This window comes from Tachypleus tridentatus, chromosome 13 (assembly GCF_004210375.1).
Source record: "Tachypleus tridentatus isolate NWPU-2018 chromosome 13, ASM421037v1, whole genome shotgun sequence".
In the NCBI taxonomy this organism is placed as follows: domain Eukaryota; kingdom Metazoa; phylum Arthropoda; class Merostomata; order Xiphosura; family Limulidae; genus Tachypleus; species Tachypleus tridentatus.
Genome location: NC_134837.1, coordinates 49940447 through 49966980, shown reverse-complemented (window position 1 = coordinate 49966980; position 26534 = coordinate 49940447). Strand labels below are relative to the sequence as shown.

The 26534-nt window shown below is 31.9% G+C and overlaps 1 protein-coding gene across 3 annotated transcripts in view; it reads left to right on the top strand.

Annotated features, from left to right (window-relative positions):
• sl (small wing phospholipase C gamma 1) overlaps window positions 1–10665 on the top strand; it is a 76291-nt gene extending 65626 nt beyond the window's left edge. Inside the window, exons 30-33 of one of the 3 annotated variants that reach the window (XM_076484094.1) lie at window positions 1951–2109; window positions 3114–3202; window positions 4171–4340; window positions 8251–10665. In XM_076484094.1, the coding sequence (XP_076340209.1) occupies window positions 1951–2109; window positions 3114–3202; window positions 4171–4340; window positions 8251–8287 (455 nt within the window). In that variant the 3' untranslated portion in view covers window positions 8288–10665. Of the gene's footprint in view, window positions 1–379; window positions 517–1950; window positions 2119–3113; window positions 3203–4170; window positions 4341–8250 lie in introns of those variants that run through there. The other 2 variants (XM_076484093.1, XM_076484096.1) reach the window with 2 other exon arrangements.
• The last annotated feature ends 15869 nt before the right edge of the window (window positions 10666–26534 follow it).

Genomic DNA, 26534 nt, shown 5'->3' with positions numbered 1-26534 from the left:
TTTTCTAGAAGAAATAGAGAACTGTAAAAGTTAATTGTGTTAAAATTTGTTGTTAAAACCAGTATCACAGATTTAATTTCCACTATTCCAAAATGTGCACTGTTTTATGCAGTGGTATTGCTTGTTTTTTAAATTTAAAAACCAACTTCCATTCTTAGAGATCATCATCCCTTTGTTTACTTTCATTGCTACCAAATGAGGTCAAGGTCAGAGTTTTGTGTTTTTTAAATAAATATTAATTGATGTCAGAGAAATTGTGTGCAAAAATGAAATGCTCTCTACTATTATAGAATAAGGGTTTCTAAAATTAATATATATATATATATATAGTTTAATATGAATTATACTTGTTTTTTATCTCAAAAAACTTTGCTTGCAGGTTAAGAAGCCTACTTTGTGATCCTACGAGGTCTGTTCAAAAAATATCTGGACTGTTTGAATTGCACGGCTCCAGTTGGTTTCAGGAGAATTCGCTTGGTGTCGCTAGGTTCGCACAGATCAGCTGATTACGATGCCATTTCCCGATTGCAGATATCTTCATTTGTGTATTAGCTACGCGGTTTTAAGTGAAGTGCGATTTTTTCGTATGGCGGATTTCAGAATGAATGACCTGAAGGAGCAACGACTTGCTATGAAATTTTGTGTTAAACTTGGAAAATCTGCGACTGAAACTTTTGCTATGCTTAACACGGCTTACGGTGATGTTGCTATGAAGCGTACGGCATGCTTCAAGTGGCATGAACGTTTTAAGGATGGTCGACAGTCCATTGAAGATGATGAGCGTCCTGGAGTCCTTCCACATCAACTGACGACTCATACGTCGACAAAATCAACACCCTGGTGCGGGCAAATCAACGTCTGACTGTCAGGGAGCTTGCTGAAGAGTGTGGGATATCAGTTGGATCTTGTTAAAAGATTTTGACCGAAAAATTGAAGATGCATCACGTTGCTGCGAAATTTGTGCCACGCCTGATGACGGACGAACAAAAAGCCCATCGCATCCAGGTTTGTCAGGAACTGCTTGATCGTTCAGAAGAAGATAAAAACTTCTTGTCAAGGATCATAACAGGTGATGAATCATGGGTTTATGGTTATGACATTAAAACGAAAGTCCAATCGTTCCAGTGGATGGGTGAAACATCTCCCAGACCCAAAAAAGCTCGCCAAGTTCGATGCTGACAGTTTTCTTCAATGCTAAGGGTGTTGTTCACCACGAGTACCTTCCCGAAGGCTCCACAGTGAACCAGATTTACTACATTGAAGTTCTGAAACATCTGAGGGACGTCATCCGTCGCAAAAGGCCAGAAATGTGGAGGAGTGGCAACTGGTTTTTCCATCACGACAACGCTCCAGCCTATTCAGTCCTTAGAACTCATGAGTTTTGGCCAAACACTTGATCACTGTTCTTCCCCACCCCCCTATCCACCTGACCTTGCTCCTTGCGATTTTTTCTTGTTCCCCAAACTCAAAAAACCCTTGAAAGGAAGAAGATTTGAGACGATACCCGAGATTAAGGCAAATGCGACAAAGGAGCTGGAGGACATTACAAAAGAAGCGTACCAGGACTGTTTCAACAAGTGGAAACACCGTTGGGATAAGTGTGTGCGTTGGGGAGGAGAGTACTTTGAAGGGGTCCCAGACCTGTAACTTCTAAATAAAGTACATTTTGTTTTATGACGTCAGTCTGCGTATTTTTTGAACAGACCTCATATTTTTGTTTCTTGTCACTCCATAATAGCTTAAAAGATAAAAAGTATTTCTTAAAGAGCTTCCTTGGTTCTTGTAGAAGAAAGGAAAATTTTAGTAACAGTATATTATTTTAATCAACTCAGTTTTATGTACTATCTGTTATTAATAATATATCAAGTAAAAATTCATATTTATACTTAACATGTATCAAGTTTTAATAGTCTCTTTGGCAGAATATAATCTGTATATTTTCTTTCAAAGAGGACAATGGCTTTAACCCTATTTGGAATGAAACCTTTGTAACTGACATCCACAACCCTAATTTGGCTCTCTTAAGGTTTGTAGTTCAGGATGAGGATATGTTTGGAGACCCCAACTTCTTAGGGCAAGCCACTTTTCCTCTTCACTGTCTAAGAAGAGGTATGACTGGTAACAGAATCTAAGTATTTATTTTTATGATGTATAAAGAAGCTGTATCTTCTAGTGAAATAGGAACAAATCTATCTAATGTTAAGGTGTGTTTAATACAGTAGTAGAGGTGAATCGTGTGTTGAATTGTTGTTTGTCTGTACCTTATTTTAGCAAGCACTGTGATTTACAAGTATTCAATATGAATATTAGCTTATTTGTTTTATATATTTCTCTCCAAATGGCAAAATTAATTTATGTTTTCCACTTAAGATTTTGTGAAACAGTATGGGTTACTGTGTGTAAATAGAGTAGCTTGTGTTTTATTTTATTTTTTAAAATATTTCAGGCAATGGTGGACTAATGTTACTTGCTTTTTCAGAGGCATTATATTATTTAGTTAAGAACTTGTTTAATTTAGGAAAAAACAACTTATGTTTGAGTGTTTCTTGTGAAACTTTTGTTGAATTTGTAGTAAGTTATAAAAAAAAATTTGTCCCAAAACATGCTTCATAATTTCTTGATTATCAAACTCACTTTATGTAGATCCATATTTTGTTTAGTTCTATCTGATTATGTAAGTTATTACAAGATTTAGTAGAATGTTAAATTTTGGATTCATTATTCTGTAAAGGTTCTTTTTGTTTAGTGCAAGTTATAACATGAGTTAGTAGGACAGTAAAAAAAAATGCATTCATTGCACTGTTTACTGCTATCTAATTGTGTTAGTTATGACAAGACTTAATGGGAGAGTAAAAAAATATTGTACTCACTGTTCTGTAAAGATTTTTGTTTACTTGTGAGTGATAGTGTGTGTTATTACAGCACTTGAAACATTTCATGGTTCTAGAAAAATATTATTGTTCAGTTGTATGTAATGGTGTATTTTATTATAGCAGTCAGTTTGTTTCATGATTCTATAAATATTGTTTAGTTTTATAAAATGGTTTTATAAAAGTATTTATTTGTGTGTAGTAGTATGTTATTAAGACAGTATGATTCTTGGTTCTATAAAGGTTTTCGAAGTGTGCCTTTGAAGAATGATTTTAGTGAAGATTTAGAGCTGGCTTCTCTATTGATTCACTTAGATATTCGAAATGCAAGGGTAAGTTATGATTAAAATTCACAGAAAAGTTATTTATTTCAAGATAAGTTGTATTATGTAAGGTCCTTAAAGCTTATCCAAGAATAAGTTGTGAAGTGTATATATGTATATTTTTTTTTTGTTCCAGGAAAAGTTTTATTGCAAATCCATATAAATATTTATTAACAGAGAATAAGTTATGATCATGCTTGCATAGAAGTTTGGTATCCAAGAACAGTGTATTTTTATAATCTGTTGTCATTTCATTCTAAACTAAGTTTTCTAATTTAGTGCACGTGCAACATCACTTGTTATTTATTGTTTATTATAAGTTTTTTTGTAAATTAACATTCTTTCTTTAGGTATTAAAAACAAAAAATATGCTGTAATAAGTTAACATAATTTAGTTAATTTCAAATGAGCACTAGTATAAGTAATTATGTTGTGTGCATTAAAGTAAACTGAGTTCAGTGAGAAGAGTTCCAATAAAAATTAAACCTGCAGTAAAAACACATTTATTACTTTTTTCTTTTTCAACATGAAATGTCTATTTTGTCATTTGCCACTCAAAATACTTCTCTGTCTATACTGACAGTGATAAAATAATTTTATAACACAACTTTCAATCATTGTTTGTGTAATTTGATTTACAAATTATGTCAGAAAAAGCAGTTGCATTCAGAACACTTCTGTTTCATTTAGATTGAACTAAATATGGTTTCAAACAGTCCTTATATGAACATTATCTTACACATTGTTATATCTGGTCAACCATTCTCAAAGCAAATTTAATAGTCTACATTTCTGTAGAAGTTTTAATTTTTTCCAAACAAAAGAAGTTTGTAATATCACTATATTTTACTTGTGAAAATCTGTTATGTTACAATACTGCAGATTAAACGAAATCAAATGAAAATCCTATCTATGAATATTTCCAGTTTTAATTTTCTGTTTGTTATAAAAAAACTCTTAACCTTTGTATCATGTAGGAGGAAGAATCCATTTACATCTCCATTCAGCAACTCCGAGATAAATCCAGGGAACTAACTCAGAGAATTGAGGAGTCTGAGAGACGAGGAGATGACACTTCTGTACAGCTTTACCGGGCACAGCTTACTGATACACAACAGCTGTTGCTTATAAAGAATGAAGAGAGAAGGTACTTAAATAAAGGAGTGCGGTGAACGTGTTGATTTCAACACTGTGTGAGTTAGGTGTTATGAGTTATATGGTGTGTTATTAGGTTTGTGTGTTAGCACAAGTGTATGGTGAGTTGTGTATTGGTTATGTAGTATTAAATGTATATCATGCAGCTTGATGAACATACTGTCTGATTTATTACAATGATTAAACTTGTACAATAAATGTTGAAGTTAAATTTTAACCCAAATGTATGGTATGTATTGTGATGAATGTGATCTAATAATTTTATTGGTTATAAGTTTTAATACAGGTGTTTAGTGTGCTGTGATCAATATATTGGTGTAATAACATTGCAAGGTAAGTATTAACATAGGCACATGGTGAACATAGTAGTACTTCTCTATGTTAATCACAAAAATATTTAACATAAGGGGATTTTTTATAAAAATGGCAATGATTCCATCACAAGTTATCTGCAGAAAGGAGAAAAAAAACTATTTCCAGTAACAAATTTACATTGTTAAATATAAGTAAAAATCAAATTACATTAATGATAATGAAATCCTTGTTCTTCTAAAATACATAATATGCTGTGATACTACATTCGTATTTTCTTTTGTGATGAAGGTAAATTTTCTGGTATAATCTTTTAACAGGTAGGAAATCTAAAAACTTCTTAAAGGTTGAACTAAATGATTTTAGATGAATTCAGTCAGGAAAAAGAAATATAACTGGCATTATTTTATACTTTATTTTTTTATACATCTTTTTTTAGGGATAGCAATATGGCTACCATTGCCTATAAAAACTTCTACAATCTTATGATAACTAGAAAGAGTTAAGTATTATTAATATGGATGGGCACATGGTGTGTTACGATGAACATAGTGTTTCAGCAGATTTGTTTGTTAAAACACACTCGCCTATGTTATGCTGAGATGATTGTACTGGTTTGTTGTGAAAAATGCTGTGCTGTGCCTATTTCAATTTTGTCTTTATTGCAACAAAGTATCTGGTGTTTTTTATGAGAGCATAAAGATACAATTTAAATTTGAAATGTTATTTTTGATGGGTTTTTTTTCCCTCAGATCATCTACAAAATGAAAGTAATAAATGATAAGTTTATTAACAAGTAATGAAAGTTTAAAATAATAATCCTAATTATTGATTTCCTTCTCATCTTCTGCAAATGTAAGTTTTACTTAGGAAGTAAAAATAGTTAAATTTTTGTTTGCCTAAATAAAAACCTGTCAGTATATGAAACAGTTGCAAATCTGTTACCTTTGTACATGCATTTTGCTTGTTTCTAGCTCAGGTTTTTAAAGTGTGAATTTTTAACTTGGTGGTGTCAGTATTTTTTAATGTAATTGACTGGGAATTTTGTTCTTCAAATAACAATGTCATAAAAAATATTTTCTGAAAGCATGGATTATTTTCTTTCAATCTATTAACCATAGAGCTTTCCTTTTTTGTCTGGGTTGTAAATTTCTAATATGTACATCAATACATGTGCTTTCAAATGATGTACATAATTTTTATTTATTTTTTATGATACATAAAAATAACAAGTATTAAAATATTTTGTGTGTGTAAAAACAATGTAGAGGTCTCAGTGCTGAAACAAATGCAAAGAAGAATACAGGGATGATAAAGCTAAACATAGGTCATCTGTACATGACTTCCAATATTAAAATATTATATTACAATATAGTGCACAAGTACAAAATGATCACAAAGTTGGTCATTTTGACCAACCTCATACATTGTTGGTAGTAATGTGGAAATATTTTAATTCTGTTTTTCTTGTATGCAAGTTCTAGACTCTTAGTTACACTATATTGATGTGTTCCCTAATGTGACTATATTTTAATAAACAACAGTCAGGAATATATAATTTACATTTGCAGCAATATTGGAGTCATGCATGTACTTCAGTTTAACATTTTAATATTGAAAGTGATGTAGGGATGATCTATGTATAACTATATATTCCTAGTTTTCATTCTTTTTGGCACTGCCATTTGTACATCATAAAATTAATGTATTCTATGAATCTGAAACAAAACTTGTATTGAATTTATTTACTGTTACTTCATACACTATATAAGAGTTGGCTCCCTAAAGACAGTGATTGTATGGTATACAAAACATTGATTATGTTACATGTTACACTCATCAAATGTGCATCTGTTATTGGTTGGTAATTTCTGTTTCATCCTGTACTTAAGATTTTAAAATTAACACCATTTTTCTGTAAGAAACCAAACTTCAAGGGGGTAATGACAACATCATTTACACTACAAATATGATTTTATTGGTTTTTCATTACAACTAGTTATTACAACTATATGATTACATCATGCACTACCCAGAAACACACAGTGGATTTAGATTTAAACTGATTGTAGTAATAAAGTAGTCAGAGTTAACTGAAACAAGAAAAAGAAAGATGAACAGTTTTATGGGTTGATCACTTTCTGGTTTAGTATCTTAGCAATGATTTCTTGCCTTGTTTTTGAGCTTGGGTAGAGAAACAAATGAAAGTGAATGGCAATCATCTTTTAAAGTACAAAACTTTGTTGTAGTTGATTTTTTAGTGTTGCACGTGGAATTTGCTGATATTCGTAATGATACTCATGTTTTAATGACAGACATTAGATGATGTTTCAATAAAAATTTAATTGTGAAAATGTTTGTGTGAAATAAACTGAAACAACATTTTACATGATCATACTACAGCCAACATACACCTTGAATTTCTAATCTATATATATAGTTGCTAAGTGGTGATTGACCAATGACATTAAAAAACAAAACAAAAATATGCATCATGAAGTTGAAATGGAGATAAATCATATACGTGTAGCATTAGTAAGTTAGGGGGGGGTAAGGAAGCCAGAAACATGCAACAAGTATGCATATGTGTACTGTGTCTGTTGAGTTAATCTGACCATCCCTACATATAGTCTACAAAGTATGTAAGTTCATTTTATTGGTCACTCAGCTTGTTTATTTAATTTTTTGATGTAGCTAAACTTAGGTTTTTGTTTAACAAAAACTCTTACTTATAACTTAACTATGTAAACTTTGAGCACAAGCCTAGAAATTATTGAAAGGTTTTTACTTTTAAACTAGTTGTGCATAACATCTGAAAGATGGAAGTAATTATTATTAATAAGACTATATATATATATATATATATATATATATCACTTTAATGATATGAAGAGTATTTTACTTGAAACATTCAGTAGAGTAGGCTGGTGCACTATGTCATTAGAGCTGTGATTGTATTATTGCTAATAAGTGTGTGTGAAATTTGACCTTCAAGCCAAAGGTTTCAGGTGTATTTTTCTTTTTATTATTGGTATAATGTGCAGCTTTGTCACAGTGCCTTTTATTCAACTGTAACATCTAAGTTTGTAAAAATATTAAGTTATGTTGATAAACATTTAAGTTATTATACTTTCTGTTTTAAGTGTCTGTATTTCAGATATAGTCTCATTTATAAGTTATTAATTTCTATGAATCAAAATATAGAGGATCCTTTCTAATGCCAACATGCTGAAAAGGGTTAATCAATATTAACTTCTGATCAGAGCAAGCTATCTACATTGCTAATTAAGTAAATTTTTCTTACATTTTACTATATTGTTTTACCAGTTATATACACTCAATGTTACTTATATTTTCCATTGTCATCCCAATCATTTTTCGTACCTGTTCAGGCAGTTTATGAGATGCAGGTTATTCCTAAATGTGCATAATGTTAAAAATGCAAAATAATCTTTATATATCATATTTTAAATAATACTGTTAATAAAATTAACAGGAGAATTATGACATAATTCTATATACTTATTAGACAGAAAACCATTTCTTTTATTTAATTTTTTGTTGTTTACACTGCAATGTTTTTCTTTTAGGATAAAAGCACAGTCAAGACAAACTTCACGGGAATGAGCTACACTAACCTGTGATGCTGGTTGTTACCTGGGACCTACTTACGGTTCGAGACCTGGGCCTTATGTTGTTGTACATAAGTATCTACTTAGTTTACAAAAAAAAAATGTTATTGTAGGCAATGAACTTCTGGTTTTATCTCTGTCTTGTGTAATTGAAGAAGAGACAAAATTAAAAGTTCATTAGTACAAAACTATTTTAAACAAAGAAAGAGGTCAGCAGTGACAAGGTATTGTAAAGACTTAGTAGTTTAAAAAGATTGTTATATTGTGTTAGTTGATTGAACTCTGAGCTACTGTAAAAACATTTCTGTAGTGGCAGCTTTTGTGATTAATTTTTCTGTCAAAAGCAAGTATGTATTAGTTTCATGTTTTTATGGTGAAACTGTGAAATTGTCCTAGTTATCGAGCTTTAATCATTTTGCCTTCCATTAGAATGGTAAAAAATGGAAACGGTGAGTGTTAATCAATTTGATAAAAAAACAAACAGAAAAACATATCGTGTCTGCCAGTGACATTTGTCAAACTATTTGCCTGGGAATCATCTGATTTTCTGTATTTGTGTATTTCCTCACTTGAAATTTTGACAGACTGTTGATTGTATCTGTCAAATTTTAAATTTTTTAGCATATGCTAAATGTAACATATGTAAAAAAAATAGATAACCATGAATTATTTGAGATTTCTAACAAACAAACAAATTTTTAAGATTCCTATGTCTATCTTTTATTAGGTCCTTTCATTGTGTTACTTTTCGATCAGAGATCTCATTCTATTTTCTTATATAGAAAGACCTAATAAACAACCAATGAACGTTTGATAACACTAAGTGTTAACTAAACTGTAAGTCTTTAATTCTTCGTAATTCAACAGTGTTTGATAATGATTATGAATAATTGACAAATTACTTCTTGTATAACTAGATCTTATTTGAAGCATACACCATCTGTTCAGATAAGTATGTTGGGGGGAGAATTGTGGTAATTATATGACCAAATAGTATTTGTACAGACCAGCATATTGCTAGGTATGTTCTGAAGTGAATCTGCCATCACCTTTATACACTACTAGACTACAAGATTAAATGGCTTAGACACATGACTTTAGATTTTATCAGTACATCCACACACAATGCTGAAAACAAAACACTGTCATGAAATGTTTATACTTAAGTAATAGCCATGTTCAAGTGAAACTACAAAATCCATAAAAGTGGATTAACGTTGAGATAATTTCTTTCACTAGTGTGAAAAATTTTAACAATTTATAAGTTAAATTACCAAAAACTGACATTTTTTTATGGGAATGTAAATCTTTACTTACAATGGGAATGCTATTTTCTGGAATTCTAACTGTAATGCTAGAGCCATTATCTCTCCATCTGGTCTTCATACTTTCCCTGTTTTGTTTTGTACAGGTTCTTAACTTGTATAGAATAACTGTTGGATATTAAAACTGGACACCATGTCTAAATCTCGGTGTACAAACATGCTAGTTTATTAGCACACAGTCACCTAAAGCTTTGTTGCTATGATTAGGAAACTGTGTGAATGAAATGGATAAGTTATTGTACTGTAACAATGAGTTTCATTTTCATAAAATACTGAGAATTGGTAACTTACATTCTATTTGCACATTTTTGGTCATAAGTTGTACTCAAAAGTTTGGGATTATGGATAACTTAGACTTCTGACATTAATATAACTGTTACTTTGAAATGACTTACAACTGCAGATATTATAGTGTAACTTAAGTTTTTGCAATACCTTAAAATTAATAATTAATTTTAATTGCATTTAGGTAAATTTTATTATCTCAAACATAACAGAAGTTAGCCAATAACACAATATTTTAAGTTTAATTTGTATTTTACTGAATTAATCTATAATTAGAAAGCAAGCAATTAAATATTTTAATTGAGAAGAATTAAAGATAACATTGTTATATAAAAAATTTTGCTGTAACACCATGCCAGTACCTGTTTTATTTTAGAAGGTAAGAAAAAAGTACAAACATTGTTAAAGTAATATGTAATATAGAACCATGAAAAAAATAAACAATCATTACATTCAATGAAGCTATCCCTTAAAAGCTGTTGCAAGACCAATCCCTCTACTCTTATAAATTAATGTTAAAATAGAATTAGTGTTTAACCTAGAGTTGGTTATTGTATCATTGAATATGCTAGTTACAATAGTTTATAGTCAGAGCTATAATTTTTCAGTGTCTCCAAAATTTCAATCATGTTTCCAGACCTGAATCATTGCATCTGGTTTCATTTGTTTTGTTACTATCAAGAAATGTGATGTTTATAAGTTTCCTGGATATGCCAATTTCATTTCAGAAGAAATAAAAATGTAACTCTTTGTCAAGCTGAAACTCAGTCTGTGTAATTTTACAAACTTACTTTAACCAGCAATATCCTTTTTTATCACTAACACAATTAGTTACTGTAGTAACTAATATTGTGCTTAAAACAGTACACTGACTGGACACTTATTAGAACTTGCCACATTGTATCCAGTTGGATTCCTTTTTGCCATGATAATAGCTTAGTCCTTTTTTAATTTTACTAAACTATTCAAGCAATATGGTTTTCAAAAAATAATAATGGCAAAATGAACATTTAAGTTTATTCCAAAAAAGTATGACTTTGTATTAAGTCTTGTCCATCAAGATGGAAATGCAACATTATGAAATTAGTGTAATAATAATAGTTGTTACTTAACCTTCCAAGGGGAACAAAGATCCCAAATTTTGTCACAAAATGCTCCCACACTATTACACCACTTCTAGTAGCTTGTATTATCTAAACAACACATGTATTTCAAATGCCAACTGGTTTTCCATTGTTTTTTATTAACAGTACTGGTGCTTGCATCCATCCATTGTGGAGAGTTTTCATGAGCACCACTAAAGCCATGCTTTTCTGTTTACATTTGAATCATAATGACTGTTTAAGGAATTTATTTAAGACTCAGTGTGATGTATTTTTTACTTTACGTTTGTTCATTAACCTTTTTCCATAGCATTTGCTTGAAAGGCACCAGCTGTTATACTCTTTCAAGGACTGGAGTAATATTTGCTCTTTTTTTTTCCAGACTGGCCATTATTTCAGAACATATGCATGTAGCGATCTATTAAAATTGGGGTCTAAACATATGGGCAGTCAGGTTAAGCAGACACATGCGTGATTCAGTTAATGATATTTTGATTGTGATGACATGACATTCAATTTCATATTAATGAATTGTCACCATATTGTAATCTTAAAAGGTGAAACAAAAGCTTAAGAAATTTAAAACGTGAACAAATTATTCCAATACCAAGTGATTCAGGAAATGTGGTTGTCCATTCATCTTTGTGCTTAACAATTTTGACCTACATCCCGATCTTTAGTTTTCATATTGAAATGTATCGAAAAAACAATTTCCTGTGAAATATTTCTTTGTAATTTCAGTGTCATTAACTTCATGGGATATAAAGTGTTCACTTAAATGCTTCATTGAAAATTATTTACCATTTTTCTATGATTGTATTTCACACATATCCCAGACATTTAAGATATTTACAAGATTTGTCTGTAGAGGACCAGTTTACTATGAATTTTGTATGATACAGATAGAAAAATTCTATACTTATGAATTATGTTATTTATAAAGCTTTTTTTTTGCAAATTTTCACAAAATAATCAGCTACCAATGAACAGCATAATATTTACAGGTAACTATACATTAAAAACAAATATTCAAAAATTACTAACAAGTTTTTCTCTATTATATCCAGTACTTATAGTTACACATTACAAGAAATAATAATTAAAAACAAAAAATGTTCATTATAATTTAATTCAACCTTTCCTACAATGCTACATTGATAAAACAAATTAAGTCCGAGTTCTCATGTAAATTTATGGCTTTTGCTACAAGCCAGGTATGGCTAAGTAGATAGCCTGCTGGACTGTGGATCAAAGGTCTCCATGGACATGTTATTAAAGTGACTGTCAATTTCCACTTTTTGATTCAAGCAGTCCACCATTTGGTAGTTGATGGTTGATAATTTGTTTTCCCTTTAGTCAAACTTTGTTACATGGTCATTATTTCATACATGCGATACTGTTAAGTTCTGTTTTCTTGTAATGCTATAATTCATATTAATCCAAGTCTTTTGATAATTTTGGTACATAGTATCAAAGTATGCTGAAAGTACCATCACTTTTGTTACTACAAAACTTGTTTAAAAACTTTGTTTTTTGCTAATCAGAAGTTTTACTACCCATTTTAATGTACAATAGTGTTTTTTTTTTCAATTTTAACTGTCTTCTAGTCTTATTTCAGTTTTGCTTTTCAATCATATTTTTTGTTTTATTTTACTGCAATAATAGCCATCAATTTCTGGATGACATCACCATTTATCTAACAGTAGGATATCATCCCATTCAGGTTGTTTTTTTAAACTACATCCATACTATCAGATGGTTCCCATTTTATTTTCTTTCCAGTATCCTTAGGCCCAACATGGCAGGTGTTTAAGGCACTTTACTCATAATCTGAGGGTTGTGGGTTCAAATCCCTATCACACCAAACATGCTCACTCTTTCAGCCATAGGGACATTAAAATGTGACAGTCAACCCAACTATTTGTTCATAAGAGTAGCCCAAGAGTTGGCAGTGGGTGGTGATGACTAGCTGCCTTCCCTTGTGTAGCTTTGCACAAAATTCAAAACAAACCAAACCTGTATTCTTTGGCATTTATTGTACTACTTGTGTTATAGTCAAAATTGTTATGTAGGATTGATAAGTTAAATCATAATTTTACCAACTATGTTTGTACATTTTTAAAATGCACTTTAGAATTTAGATGGAATTTATTAGATCACTAAAACAATCTACCTTCTTAAAATACAACTGCAAATTTTTAAGTATGTTAGAGATTATTTCTTTTCTCAGAAATTGTGCAATGGACAGTGTATTTTGTACATTTAAAAATGTTTACTAATAATGGAAGCTTGCGAATTTAAACTTTGCAAATGTTGTTGTGGTTTAAATAACACATTTTCTATAATTCATCTACACAGATTTCAAAAATAATTTTTTTAATCACTTAAGAACGTTTTACAAAACAGGAAGAAAAACTTACTTAGATAATTTTTTCATTTATTTTTATTATTATATTTGGAATCCATAATGATTGATAACTCATGTTGCAATTGGTCTAGAGAAATCTGTAGCCAGTGGTTGTAAAAATTTTAAACATAACAAAATGTAACCTGATTTCAATGAAAATGACTCACTTGTGTAAAAGTACATATATTTTGTGAAAAATCTGTATATGATAGAGAACAGTGGAAATCATCTCTAGATTTAGTGTACAGGAATTACTGTAGAACATGTAAAAATTTCAAAGACAATAAAACCAGTTAGCAGCTCTTGCAATAATATTGCTAGGTTTGTTTTTAAATACTGTAAAGGTCATGATGCACTATATTCCCATGTGGGGAGTCCAGTTTTCACAGTTGACAAAAGAAATATTCTGTTTGTTTTAAAGAAACTTTTTCACTATTTCAGTTATGCTCATCTTCATTTACATTGTTTCACATTTCGTATGTGGCTTCTGTATCTTGAAAATATTCCAAGATATAAATTACACTTAGATTAAGTTTGTACATAAAAAACCTTTAGCAGTTGTAACTATCCATGTATAATTTTGAAATTGTAAAGTCTGTTGAATGAATTATGACCTGATCTTCATTAGAAAACCTATTTTGCAATTATAAAAACATGCAATAGATGAAAACTTAAGAGTTTCTGAAAACAGTAACTGTGCTACATTGATAAAGCAATACAAGATATGACTCCAGTAGGGGAAGGTCAGGCTACTTCACCATTAGCTACCAGTTACACACTGGTAGTATTGGAGAGTTTTATGCTAAAAACTAATTAGTCATTTCAGCTAATCTAACAGTTTCTCTTGGAACAGTGAACAAGATTATTCACAGGTATTCAGACCTACAAATGCAACAATGTAACTATTCACAAGTTTTCCCACCAAAGTACATAGTTGAACAAAATACCACTCTGTTGAATGAGTGGTATTTTGCAAGTAACAAAGTTATATTCAACAAAGCATATGTCTGGAACAGCACAAGCATTTTGTTCTTATCTAACTGGCTATACAGTATTTTCAATAAATTTATTATGGTTCCAGACACTTATATTAAGTGTATCATCCCACAGGAGTAGAGAAAAATGTGAAGATGAACTCCAGACACTAACCAGCTAATGCTAATACACCATGAAAAATTACCTTTTTATTGAATGGTTACCAGTAACAAATATGCTTTCACAAAGACAAATCATCCAACTACAAGTGTTCAAGTTAACATGCCAATTTTTTTGTAAGATGCAAGTACAAATGGAAATTTATACACCATTTACAATATCTTACAGATAGGTTCTTAAGCTTCATCCTAAGTGCTTTGTCAACAGAATTTTAAAAGCATTTAAAGAGAATGGTTAGGACAGTATTGACCTCTTTATAGTGTGTAAAATCCTCCTGCTAAGGAAATAGTCCATAACCAGAGCCCATCCCATAAGAGTGATGATAGAAAGCTAAGTATCAAGTCCTAAATACTTTTAATGTTATCGCTGATACTAAAGAACCATAGTACTTCAAAATCCACAACACAAAAATCATTCACCTGTTTTTATATTGAATAATCTGGTTTTTGCATGTAACAAGTGTAAAGAAACTGATTAAAAAGTTGTGTGAAATCACTATTTACCCCAGCAAGTAGGGAAATTATAGTATTGATGTTGTTTTTTTTAATGTAATTTGTACCTAATAGTTATTTGGTACATAGATAATTTACAAAGCTACTATAAGTTGTATGTTTCAAGGTGGTTTTGGGGTACTTATACATACTTCTGATATGGGAATAAAATTTTTGTAATTATTGTAGACTGTCTTAATTTATATTTTTGCATTTTGTTTGTTTAAGAAGGAATTATGATGTTGGTAAATGACTTAAAATCTTTCATATTGAGAAAATAACTGAATCATTATGTACAGTAGAGATGATTGAGTTGCCAAGTTTCCTTAGCCAACTTGGCCTTTCATTATTGTAAGTTTGTATTTATAAAATAACCATACATACAAGTTAATAAGTGGAACTGTTTTTACATCAGTTGTGAACTTAGGCCTATCTCTAAGCATTAATTAAACCACCTTGTTGAACTTCTAGTTGAAGGAGTAAATGATATTCCTGTTATTACTAACTGAGCTTGGATTTGTATTATTTCTTTACCAAATAATCCAAATGAATCCACCAAACAACCAAAACTTGCAACAGTATTACTAATTGAATGTACTTATTAAAAAATAATTCTCTAATTAATGTGGAATTGATATTACTAAAATTGTTACAACAGATAAAAAGCAGATGGTTCCAAGTCTATACTGCCTCACAGTCGCACATTAAGGGCATTAGTATTAATAATAATAATACCAACTGTCTGAACAAAGGACCACTTTTTGGCTAATATTTCAAAGTGTGGTGTGAATATTATAATACTATTTTCTTTGTTTTTACAGAACTATTGAACTTCATTCACATGTTGATTTTCTTAAAATAGTTTTGAAAGAATTAAGTTACATCGCAAACAAAATCGAAATCTTCAAATAAACTTTAAAAACTAATACAAAATTTAAACTAGCAATTTAATGAATAAATCCAATAAGAACAAAATAAATATACAAATTCTAGTGAAAATGTTTTAAAATATAATGAAATAAAGATAGCAGAAAATATACAAACATTTCATAAAACTCAAAGAAAGGTTTTTAATTTGTATGTTACGTGAAATACAGGTCACGTATCACTCAGTGTAGGATTGTCACAATACACCCAACTGTCAAATGGCGTTAGAAAACAAAGCCTAATATTCAACAGTATGAAAGAAGAAATTCATTATTACTATTATTATTATTAATCATTTTACCTAATCTCAACGAGCTTAAAGAGTTTCACATTTTAGTAATGTTATAATAATAACTGAAGAATACGCATGAAAAAAACGAAATAAAGTACTTACATAGGCCTACTTTTTCTGTTTTTTGTTGATTAGTGTCAATTACACTTAACTCTACTGTTATATACGAATAGTACTAGTACATTAAATAAATAATTTTCATTTGTTTTACTCCCTCCCAGTGGTATGTCTGCGGACTTGCACGCTAAAAATCGGGTTATGATACCCGTGGTGGTCAGAGTATAGATAGCCCATTGTGTGGCTTTGTGCTTAATTTTAAAAAAATCATTTCTTTTGAATTTCGCGCAAAGCCACCGAAGGGCTAACTGCGCTTGCCATCCCGAAGTCAGCATTCGTCCTTTCAATGGTGGGAGCGTTATAATGTTACAATAAATCCCAATATTCATCGGTAAAAAGAGTAGCACAAAAGTTGTCAGTGGGTGGTTATGACTAGCTCTCTTCTCTTTTAGTGCTAAATTAGAGATGGTTATCACAAATAACCAAACAAGACTAAATTATATATTTTTAAAATCCCACTGTATCTTCCTGAAAGTATAACCAATCCATAATAGCACTTTAAACTGCGATAAAACTTTGAAAAATTGTAAATGTAAATATATTGACGCTTGACTGCTGTATTTTTATACTAAGTACACTCTCATTGGGAATAAGAGAAGTAACAACGAAAATTATATGCATTCAATTTTTAGTATTTTTAATATAAATAGCACCTAAAGGGCCAGGTTAAAACAACAACAATTCAACTTCCTTAATTTAAGACTCTTACTCAGAAAGTATACAAATAACCAGCAGCTTCTGCTGTTCTTAACTGAATAATAGGATTATCTATCACAACGATACTACGGTATTTCCATAGAAGAAATTATAAAGAATGCTTAGTAATGTATCGCAGCTTATTGTAAACGCTTATGATTATATATATCAGATGAAAGCGTGTTTATAATGAAACTGTGTGTGCGTGAGCGGAATATTGGTGATGTGGAACAAAAGACAAAATTGGGTGTGATTGTTGACAAAATGGCCTAGCGCGTAAGGCGTGCGTGTAATCCGAGGGTCGCGGGTTGCTAAACACAGCCGTGGGGTGTATAAACGGTCAATCCCACTATTCGTTGGTAAAAGAGTAGCCCAAGAGTTGGTGGGTGGTGATGATCTGTAGTCTTACACTGCTAAATTTAGTTGAGAAATTCCCAAACAAACAAACAAACAAACAAGAATCTGTGTGTTTAGTTGGAGGAAAAGAAAAAAATAGTTTCTGATTCTTTTTATAATGCTATTAAATTCAAGAATAGAAGGTTGTTGTAACCGTGTAAAAGATTAAGGTAAAGACAGTTGTGTTTATGGAGTGTATAAAATAGGGGATATGCAGGTATGCTCCTAGATATTTTATATTTTACTTATAATTTTCAGGTTTGAGTGATAATTTTTTTAATGGCTTGTTGGATAATATTTATTTATTAAATTTAGTCTGAATTAAGTTTTGTTGAATAAATAGGTGTGAAGAGCAAAATTCGATAAGGTCTCGACTGTTTGTTTTGCTTGGTGAGGTGTGATACAAACACTGGTGTAATTTTGTCTTTACACTCGCATCTATATTTTGAGATATTAATATATTTTTACGATTAACAAAACTGTACAATAACATTTAAAAAAGAATAGAATTATTCACAACATATTAAAAATCAATTTTATTGGAATTCTTTATACGCATTGGTTTGATGACTATCGATAAATGTAAGGTTATTTATACTTATATTGATAAATATATCCAACATCTAAGCACGCCTTTACATTCCTACACTCAATTACACAACCGCCTTCAAACCTGTGGTCACCTCGTGGCCAGTAACCTTTTCTTTCTTTGTGAACCTTTCGTTGTTCACTCCCCTACATAGTGCTTTCTCTATCCATACCAGCCGTTTTTACATATATAATTTTCTATACAAGTGGGTTTTCTCGTCATCACGGATTTGTTACATAGTTTTATTATTACTTGAAAAAAAAAATTAACCTTCAGCATCTGAATGCAAGGCATAACCAAATCTGAACCCTAATAAAGATGAAGTAACTGCAATAACATTTCCTTTAGTTTTAGAGGCTAATATGTGCATAACTGGTATCATTTGGCATGGCGTTTATGGAATTAGACGATCAGTCAATTTCTTTGTATTTTGCGCAAAGTTTTTTGTGGGTTATCTGTGTTAGTCGTTCCTAACTTAATAGTGACAGAACAGAAGAAAGACAACTAGTCAACACCATCCACTGCCAATTCTTGGGCTACTCTTTACTAATACAAAGTGGAATTAATCACACATTATAACGTTCCCCATGGTTGATAGAACAGCATGCTCAGTGACATGAATTCGAAGAAGATTGTAAGCCAAGCGTCATAACGACCAACCCATGTTAGGTCAATTAATGAGCTAATCATCTGAAATAGTAAACAAAATTTGGTTTTTTAATTATGTTCTGTACATCGTTGGTTATGCTCCTAAATATAAGGGGACGAGATTACATCAGATGATTTGACAGTATCCCTAATTATCATATCGGTATTTTCTTTTCAACCAAAAATTAATTTTGTAATTTTTCTTAGTTCTGGGCTTCTTAGGAATCCCGGGAATAAATCGTGTTAAACATTAAATTATTCTGTCTGTGTTGGCTCTCGAGATTCTTATTTTTCTTTAATATTAAATACGTAAGTTTTCTAAGCCAATATCAGCTGATTCAGCAGCGAATGACGTCATTGGCCGTAGGTCACAGAAACTTAAGAACCCCCTTAATGACAAGTATCAATATCGACAAACTTTGATAGTATTGTATTAATAATACCAGTATCATCATCCGGTGTTAGAATTATACATTCATCATCCACCAGTTGACGATCTTCTGTGTTTACAGACTGACCTTTGGCTTCTATACAGGAAACAAATGCTCTGTTTCAATTTCTGGAAGGAAAAACCGAGTCACTTAGTCCATTATCATCCATGCATTCTTGGACCTCTGGAGAATCCCTTTTCTTCACGACAATCTTGCAACAGAAGTAACACATAACGGTTCGTATAGCAGATAATGGGCCCGGCTTGGCCAGGTGGTTCAGGCACTCCACTTCTAACCTGAGGGTCGTGGGTTCGAATCCCCGTCGCATCAAACATGCTCGCTCTTTCAGGCGTAGGGGCGTTATTATGTTATAGTCAATCCCACTATTCGTTGGTAAAAGAATAGCTCAAGGGTTGGCGGTCAGTGGTGATGACTAGCTGCCTTCCCTCTAGGCTAACACTGCTAAATTAGGGATGGCTAGCACAGATAGCTCTTGTGTAGCTTTGCGCGAAATTCAAAACAACAAATAGCAGATAATGCTAATAATGTCATAAAACTGAAAAGGGATTTTAACCCACAGCCAATCACAGTTCGTTTATCATTACTTAATGTTGACAATAAGAGAAACTAGTGTAACTTACTTATTTTGTTACTGTGTAATTCAAGAAACTACAGAAAATAGTTGAATAAATAGTAATATTCTAACTAATAAAAATCATTCTGAGATTTTTAGTGGGTTACTTCCTATCTTGATTGTTTCGACAATAATCGTCATTTAGTTACTATATGCCACCCGGATACTAATTGTTATACTGATTTTAAACTTATATTTAAATTTTTGTATTTGTGTTTCAAAGAGGCTGTTGTTAACTTCATTATTGTTATTTTGGTTAATGGCAAAGTTAATAACTCTTTCTTTTTCCATTATCTTTTTTTTTCAAGTTAATTTCAGTGGTCAAAATCCATTTCGACTCGTATATGCAGATGCTAATTTTTCACACAACCTTTTTTTGAATTTAATTCCAATTTATATTTAAAGATTGTGAGAGTTTTGAAATAACAAGAAACAACAATTGTACTCCATCGTTTCTAATCTGTGAAATGTTTATAATGGAAAATTACACACGCATATATAAATTTGGCCACGCAACGTTTCGACTTTATAAGTAGGTCATCGTAAGGCAAGAGAAAATAAAAGTAAGTTGACACATTAGAAAATACAAGATCAGAATGATATTCTAATCACATGAAGCGAGAACCACAAAAAATTGACCAACAGTATCATTAACGAATTATAACAAAGGCAAAATATTCTTTTCTTCAATTTCGTAGGTAATCTGTATAAATGAATGTTGCGAGATTAAATACTCAAGAAACTGTTCAACTGCATCCTTTGATTGCAAAATGACGAAAGTGTCGTCAACGTAGCGTTTGTAAAACATTGGTTTGAATTTCTGCGGACAAGTTCAACCAGGACTATTCATGGTAGCTCAGAAACGTGTTAGCTGGAGTTGGTTATAGTGAGGATCCCGTAACCATTCCATCAATTTGGTCATACATTTTTCCAGTGAATACAGAATGGTTTTTCTTTATAGAAGGAATAAGTAAAGCTGTATGTTGTTTCTTAGTTAAACCATGAACAAGAGACTCCTCTTGATACAGTTTTTTTCCAAACAGATGTTAATGGTTTCATTCAATGGAATGTCTGTGAATAAATAACTTACATAAAACTAGCCAAAAACATTCATTGGGAGGGTGTAGAACTTTTAACTCTTTAACAACTGGAAATTAGTTCAGGACAGTAAATTCATTAAATGTTAGTAGATTAAAAATAGGAACAAGGAATTTGTCTGCTTTATAACTATGTGTTCTGATTGCAGAATGTACAGAAAGTAATGAATGATTCTATTTACGAAGCTTATAGAGGCCATACATTATACCAGGCCTCGATCTACAAGAATGTAATCAGTTGAATACGTTGTCAATAATAATGTTTGTTTTTTTTTAAGTCCCTAAGGAAGCGTTGTTTATTTTCTTCCCTATGAATAGTTAGGGAAAGCAAATCTGATGTATGTAATTTGAAATTCGCAATATCTCACAGAATAATGTTTATATTTTAAGGTAACCTGGTTTGTCTAATAACACAACCCCATTTTCTTTGTCCGGGCGTGTTACGATTATTTTTGGATTGAGGGAACGATCTATTAGCGCTGATGAAAGTTTCTTTTACGTTTAATTCTAACCAACTAAAGCTTAGAGCTTCAGAAGTTAGTCACATAGTTTGTGTACGCTACACAATTATAATATCTGACTAAATGAAAAATAACGAACATAATACAACTTACGTTGAACGGATGGATATTTTAATTATTAGTCATTCGAACACTGATTCCATTGTGTGCATTTCGTACTTTTAAACTTGTTCAAACAGAAAACTCAAGTGGCCTAGCTGATAACAGTTAAAAACTCTAAGCCCTATAATAATGCATTTCTTAAAATTATTTTTAAGAGTTCAGGTACCGAAGAAGAATTTTGGGATAAAAATAAAATAGCTCTCCTCTGAATTACAAAACTTTTCTCATTTTACAATTACCAATATCTACCCGTTAAGGTTACTTTAATTTTTAGCTTATTATTTGTTCTATGTATTAGCAAATACATGTATATTCTTTAATGCGAGTGACAAGTTTGAATTAAGTGAATACTTTTGCATTATAGTGTTTCTACAAGTTGTACAACGACATAATATTATCATTCGATCTATTACTCGAGGTACAGTTAATGCATAAAACACAATTACATGATACTGAAATGACATACAGTACACTAATATGAAACAATTATTACAAACAGTATATGTACCTGATGCTATAACATACTTAAACATATGTATCAGAGATGCCAATCATTACGATTTTGGTGTATACATTACGACTATACGCTCATACAGACAAATATTACGACTTGTTGCAACTCCCAAATTATTATATATTATATAGGCCTATACAATAAAGTGATAAATTGTTCCCCCAGGGCTCGAAAGGGGTGAAAATTTTTTTATAGTGAGATACAAATAAATTTTGATAATAAACAAAAGACATAGTCCAAATGGCTACTTGCGATAATCATGTTTGTGCTTGAAATAATAAAAATATTTGTATCTCCGACGTCTACCAATAGTTTGAGTGCAGTGCTTCTCCATGCTGGGTACGTGGGGGAATCCATAGTTACGTCATCAGTGCTTGTCAGCCAGTCAGCGCTCGCGTTGATGGGTATTTCTCGTTTTCTAAGCGGCATAAAAACACCAATGCGATCGTTCACAAGATGGAAAAAAAGAGGCCTCGTTCACCAGATTATCTTGTTTCTGGCAAATCTAAACTGTGAATCGAAAATTTAGGAAAGCGTATAGTCCAAAATATCCGGTCATTGCATCAAAAGTCAGTGACAGTTATGCGTTTTGTACAGTTTGTCATATGGATTTTTCTGTGGCGCATGGCGGGATAAACGATTGTTCCAGACATACAAAATCGGCATCTCACCAACAAAAGGCTGAGGCGAAGACAAAAGTAATGCAGATAACGACATTTATGATTAAGAATTCAGAATATGAAACCATAAATGCAGAAGTGATGTTCACGCAATTCGTCATTGCTCATAATTTACCCCTAGTTGTAGCCAATCATGCAAGACATTTATTCAGAAAAATGTTTCCAGACTCTAATATAGCGAAAAAATATGGCTATACTAGAACCAAAACTACAGCCATTGCAGTTGATGACTCAAAACTGTATCCATTGGTTGTACAATATCTTGACCCTTTGCTTGGAAAAACTGTTTGTTCTCTTTTGACAATAGTGGAATGGAAAGAAGCTTCAACAAGAGAGAATATTTTCGAGCTTTTGGACCACGAACTGACAAAGAGGAAAATTCCATGGGAAAACTGTCTTAGTTTTTCTTCAGACAATGCCTCAGTTTTGTCTGGTATAGGTAAAGGTGTGACGGGACACATCTCAAGACACAGCCTAGCATTTACTTCATGGGCTGTGCCTGTCACCTCATGAATATTGCTACCCAGAAAGCTTCCAGAGGACTGCCTTGCCCAGTTTCTGATATATTGATAGATATCTACTATTTTCTGAACAAAAGTGCTAGCAGAAAACATTTCAAAGAGTTTCAAGGATTGTATGACAAAGAAACAACAAAAATTCTACAACTTGTTAACACAAGATGGCTATCACTTGGGGTGTGCCTCAACAGAATATTGGACATGTGGAATCCATTGAAGAAGTATATTCACTGTGAAAAGGAAAAACTAGATTCAAAAGGATCTAAACGTGCAGCTCAGTCAGGCAGCAAGACTTTAACAGTTAGGATATCCTCTCAGCCACACAGGGACACAACACAACAGTTTCCAAAAGCAGATAGAGAAACATTTGATATAACTCAATATATGTTTAGGCAGTCTGACCTTGAACTAAAGAAGAGACAATCAATGAAAAAAGAGAAGTAAACGAAAGCTAGCAAGGAAGTAACCAAGAAAAGTTATGTGCAGAGCAAGTTAGATAAGTTAACAGTTTTCTTGGACAACAAAATGAACTTGTTATTTTGTTTTTTTTTCAGTCTGCAATTCCTCTGTTTCATATTGAAAAGAGAAGAACCTTGCATACACATTATGCATAGAACTCCGATTACACAAGTTAAAAATATACTTATCAGATAAATCAAGCCAGGATATCTTGAAGGCAACATCACTGAACTTGACTACAACAATGAATCCTTACACAAATCTGGTCCTTACAGGTCCTTTTCATATTTAACAATGTATTCCTTGGCAGAATTTCCAATAGAAACTGATAAGCTTCTACACTTGTGTGAAGAAATACTATATTGCAGCTACAAATTACATGATGAAACATTTCCCTCTAAATGATGAACTTCTGATTCACGCAGAGGTTGCTGATCCAAAACTGAAAGTCAACAAAGATTTCTCTTCTCTACGCTTCTCAACAGACAGGTATCCTGTCCTTATCAATACACATGAGCATGACACTAGTGACAAGTTGGAAGGGCAATATTTGAACTATCAAACTGATACTTTCTCAGAAACTTCCTTCAGTTGAATGTTGACAGGTTTTGGGTTCAGCTGTCTACAGTCAAAGAAGTGGAAATGGCAACCAGAAGTATGACATTCTGTGTAGGGTTATGCTTGGAATTCTTACAATCTTCTATTCTAATGCTGACAGTGAAAGGATATTTAGTTTAGTGACTAAAAACAAAATCAAGTTCAGACCAAACTTGAGCTCCTTAGTTTTGAGCAGTGTTATAAAACACAAGATGTGAATGCAGTCAAATGAACAATGTTGTTGTAACTCCCAACCATCCAGAAACATTCTCATGAAAGCAAAGGCTGCAACAGCTGCAAAACTATTACAATAAGTGTCATAAACATGATATAAAGTGCTCCTTACACAAATACTTTTTCTGCTTACTGTTTGTGCATGTTCAATGTAGTTTTACCAGTATGTTTGTTACTCTGAACTAAATAAGACATAATTTCAAAATAATTTTTGATTTATTTATTAAATACACAAAACACAGTCATAAATGAGCAATCTTTATCAGTAATAAATAATAATAGTTATAATAATAATATAATAATAAAAAGCCTAGAGAGATTGGTCAGGCCTAGTAGCCGCGAGTGATATAGGGCTCTGTCTACAATCATTACTCTTAGTCATTTGAAATAGTTGGCATCTCTGATGTATTATATCTACCATATACTGTCATTACATTTGCTTAATACATCTTGTGTTAAGCCTAGCTCACATTTTGTGTCAGATTCAGTAGTCACTTATAATAATATAAAGAGAGGTCGTTTTGTATTTACTATTTAGGTTTTTTTTTAATAACAAGCATTCGAAAGTCTTAAACTATTTCACACTTATTTCGTAATAAAAAACTACTTATATACTTAAAGACTGTTACTTCCTCATAGGAACATTGGTTAGAGAATATGATTTGTCCATATGGAACATGACCTGGAATGGTCAGGTGATTTAGGTATTCAACTTGTAATATGGGGTAATAGGTTTGAATTCCCGTTATACCAAACATGGCCATTATATATTACGGTCAATCCCACTAGTTATCTTCCCTCTAGTCTTACACTATTAAATTAGATAGGGCTAGCCCACATAGGAGACAAATAAAATTGCGTGCAAGACAAAATCAATAGAAAAACAGCATCTGGCTGTGATAATGAAAATGCTGTGTTTGCTTGGTATGAAGTATCCCTGATAACAGCAGTAGTGGAACTAATCATACCTGCCTCTAAAGCTGTTACATTTAGAACGTTGGGAGACAGTGGAGAAAAAATTATAATTTGATTTCATCATCAAACACCACTGTGAAGAGGCGAATTGAAAACCTGCAAGATAATGTTAAAAACTAGCTAATCAAAAAAGTGCACGAAAGTGGATATTATATTTCGCAATCAGATGAAAGTACAAATGTTTCTGACAGTGCTGATTTGCTTGAATTCATACGGTATGAAACCGCTGGTAAAATTAGTGAAGATTTTCTTTTCTGACAGCCATTGCCAACAAGTACTACTGGTAAGGTTGTTTTTAATAGTTTGGATGATTTCATAATTGCAAATGAATTTGGGTGGTCAAAATGTGTAGGAGTGCTATATGAGGAAAGTACAGAAAAATGATCATCTTCAGGTTATCAAGAAAAATGGTTTATTTTATTAAAGCTCATTCTTTAAATTCACATGAAGTAACCGGCATGGTTAGGTGGGTTAAGGCGTTCGACTCGTAATCTGAGGGTTGTGGGGTCGAATCCCCGTCGCAACAAACGTGCCCCCAGTCGTGGGGGCGTTATAATGTTACGGCCAATCCTACTATTTTTTGGTAAAAGAGTAGCCCAAGAGTTGGCTGTATGTGGTGATGACTAACTGTCTTTCATCTAGTCTCGCACTACTAAACTAGGGACGGCTAGCGCAGATAGGCCTCGTGTAACTTTGCGTGACATTTAAAAAAATTCACGTTTTTAACGTTTCTTTGTGAAGAGATGGGTAGTGTTTGTTAACAATTATTCTTACATTTTCAAGTGCTTCGGTTGTCTCGCAAAAAAGTAACTAACGCACTTATTTGTGTTACGTGATGAAATGAAGAATATTTTGTGGGATAAACATTTTAAGGAAGCAAGTATTTCAATAATTTTTCGTGGCTAGCTATGGTGGCATATTTGTTACATATATAAATGGCATAAATATGAACATACAAAGGAGATCTGTAATTATTTTTAAAGTTGAAGATGAAGTGAAAGCTATGGTCATGAAACTAGACTTGTGGTTAGAATCTCTTCAAAAGGGTG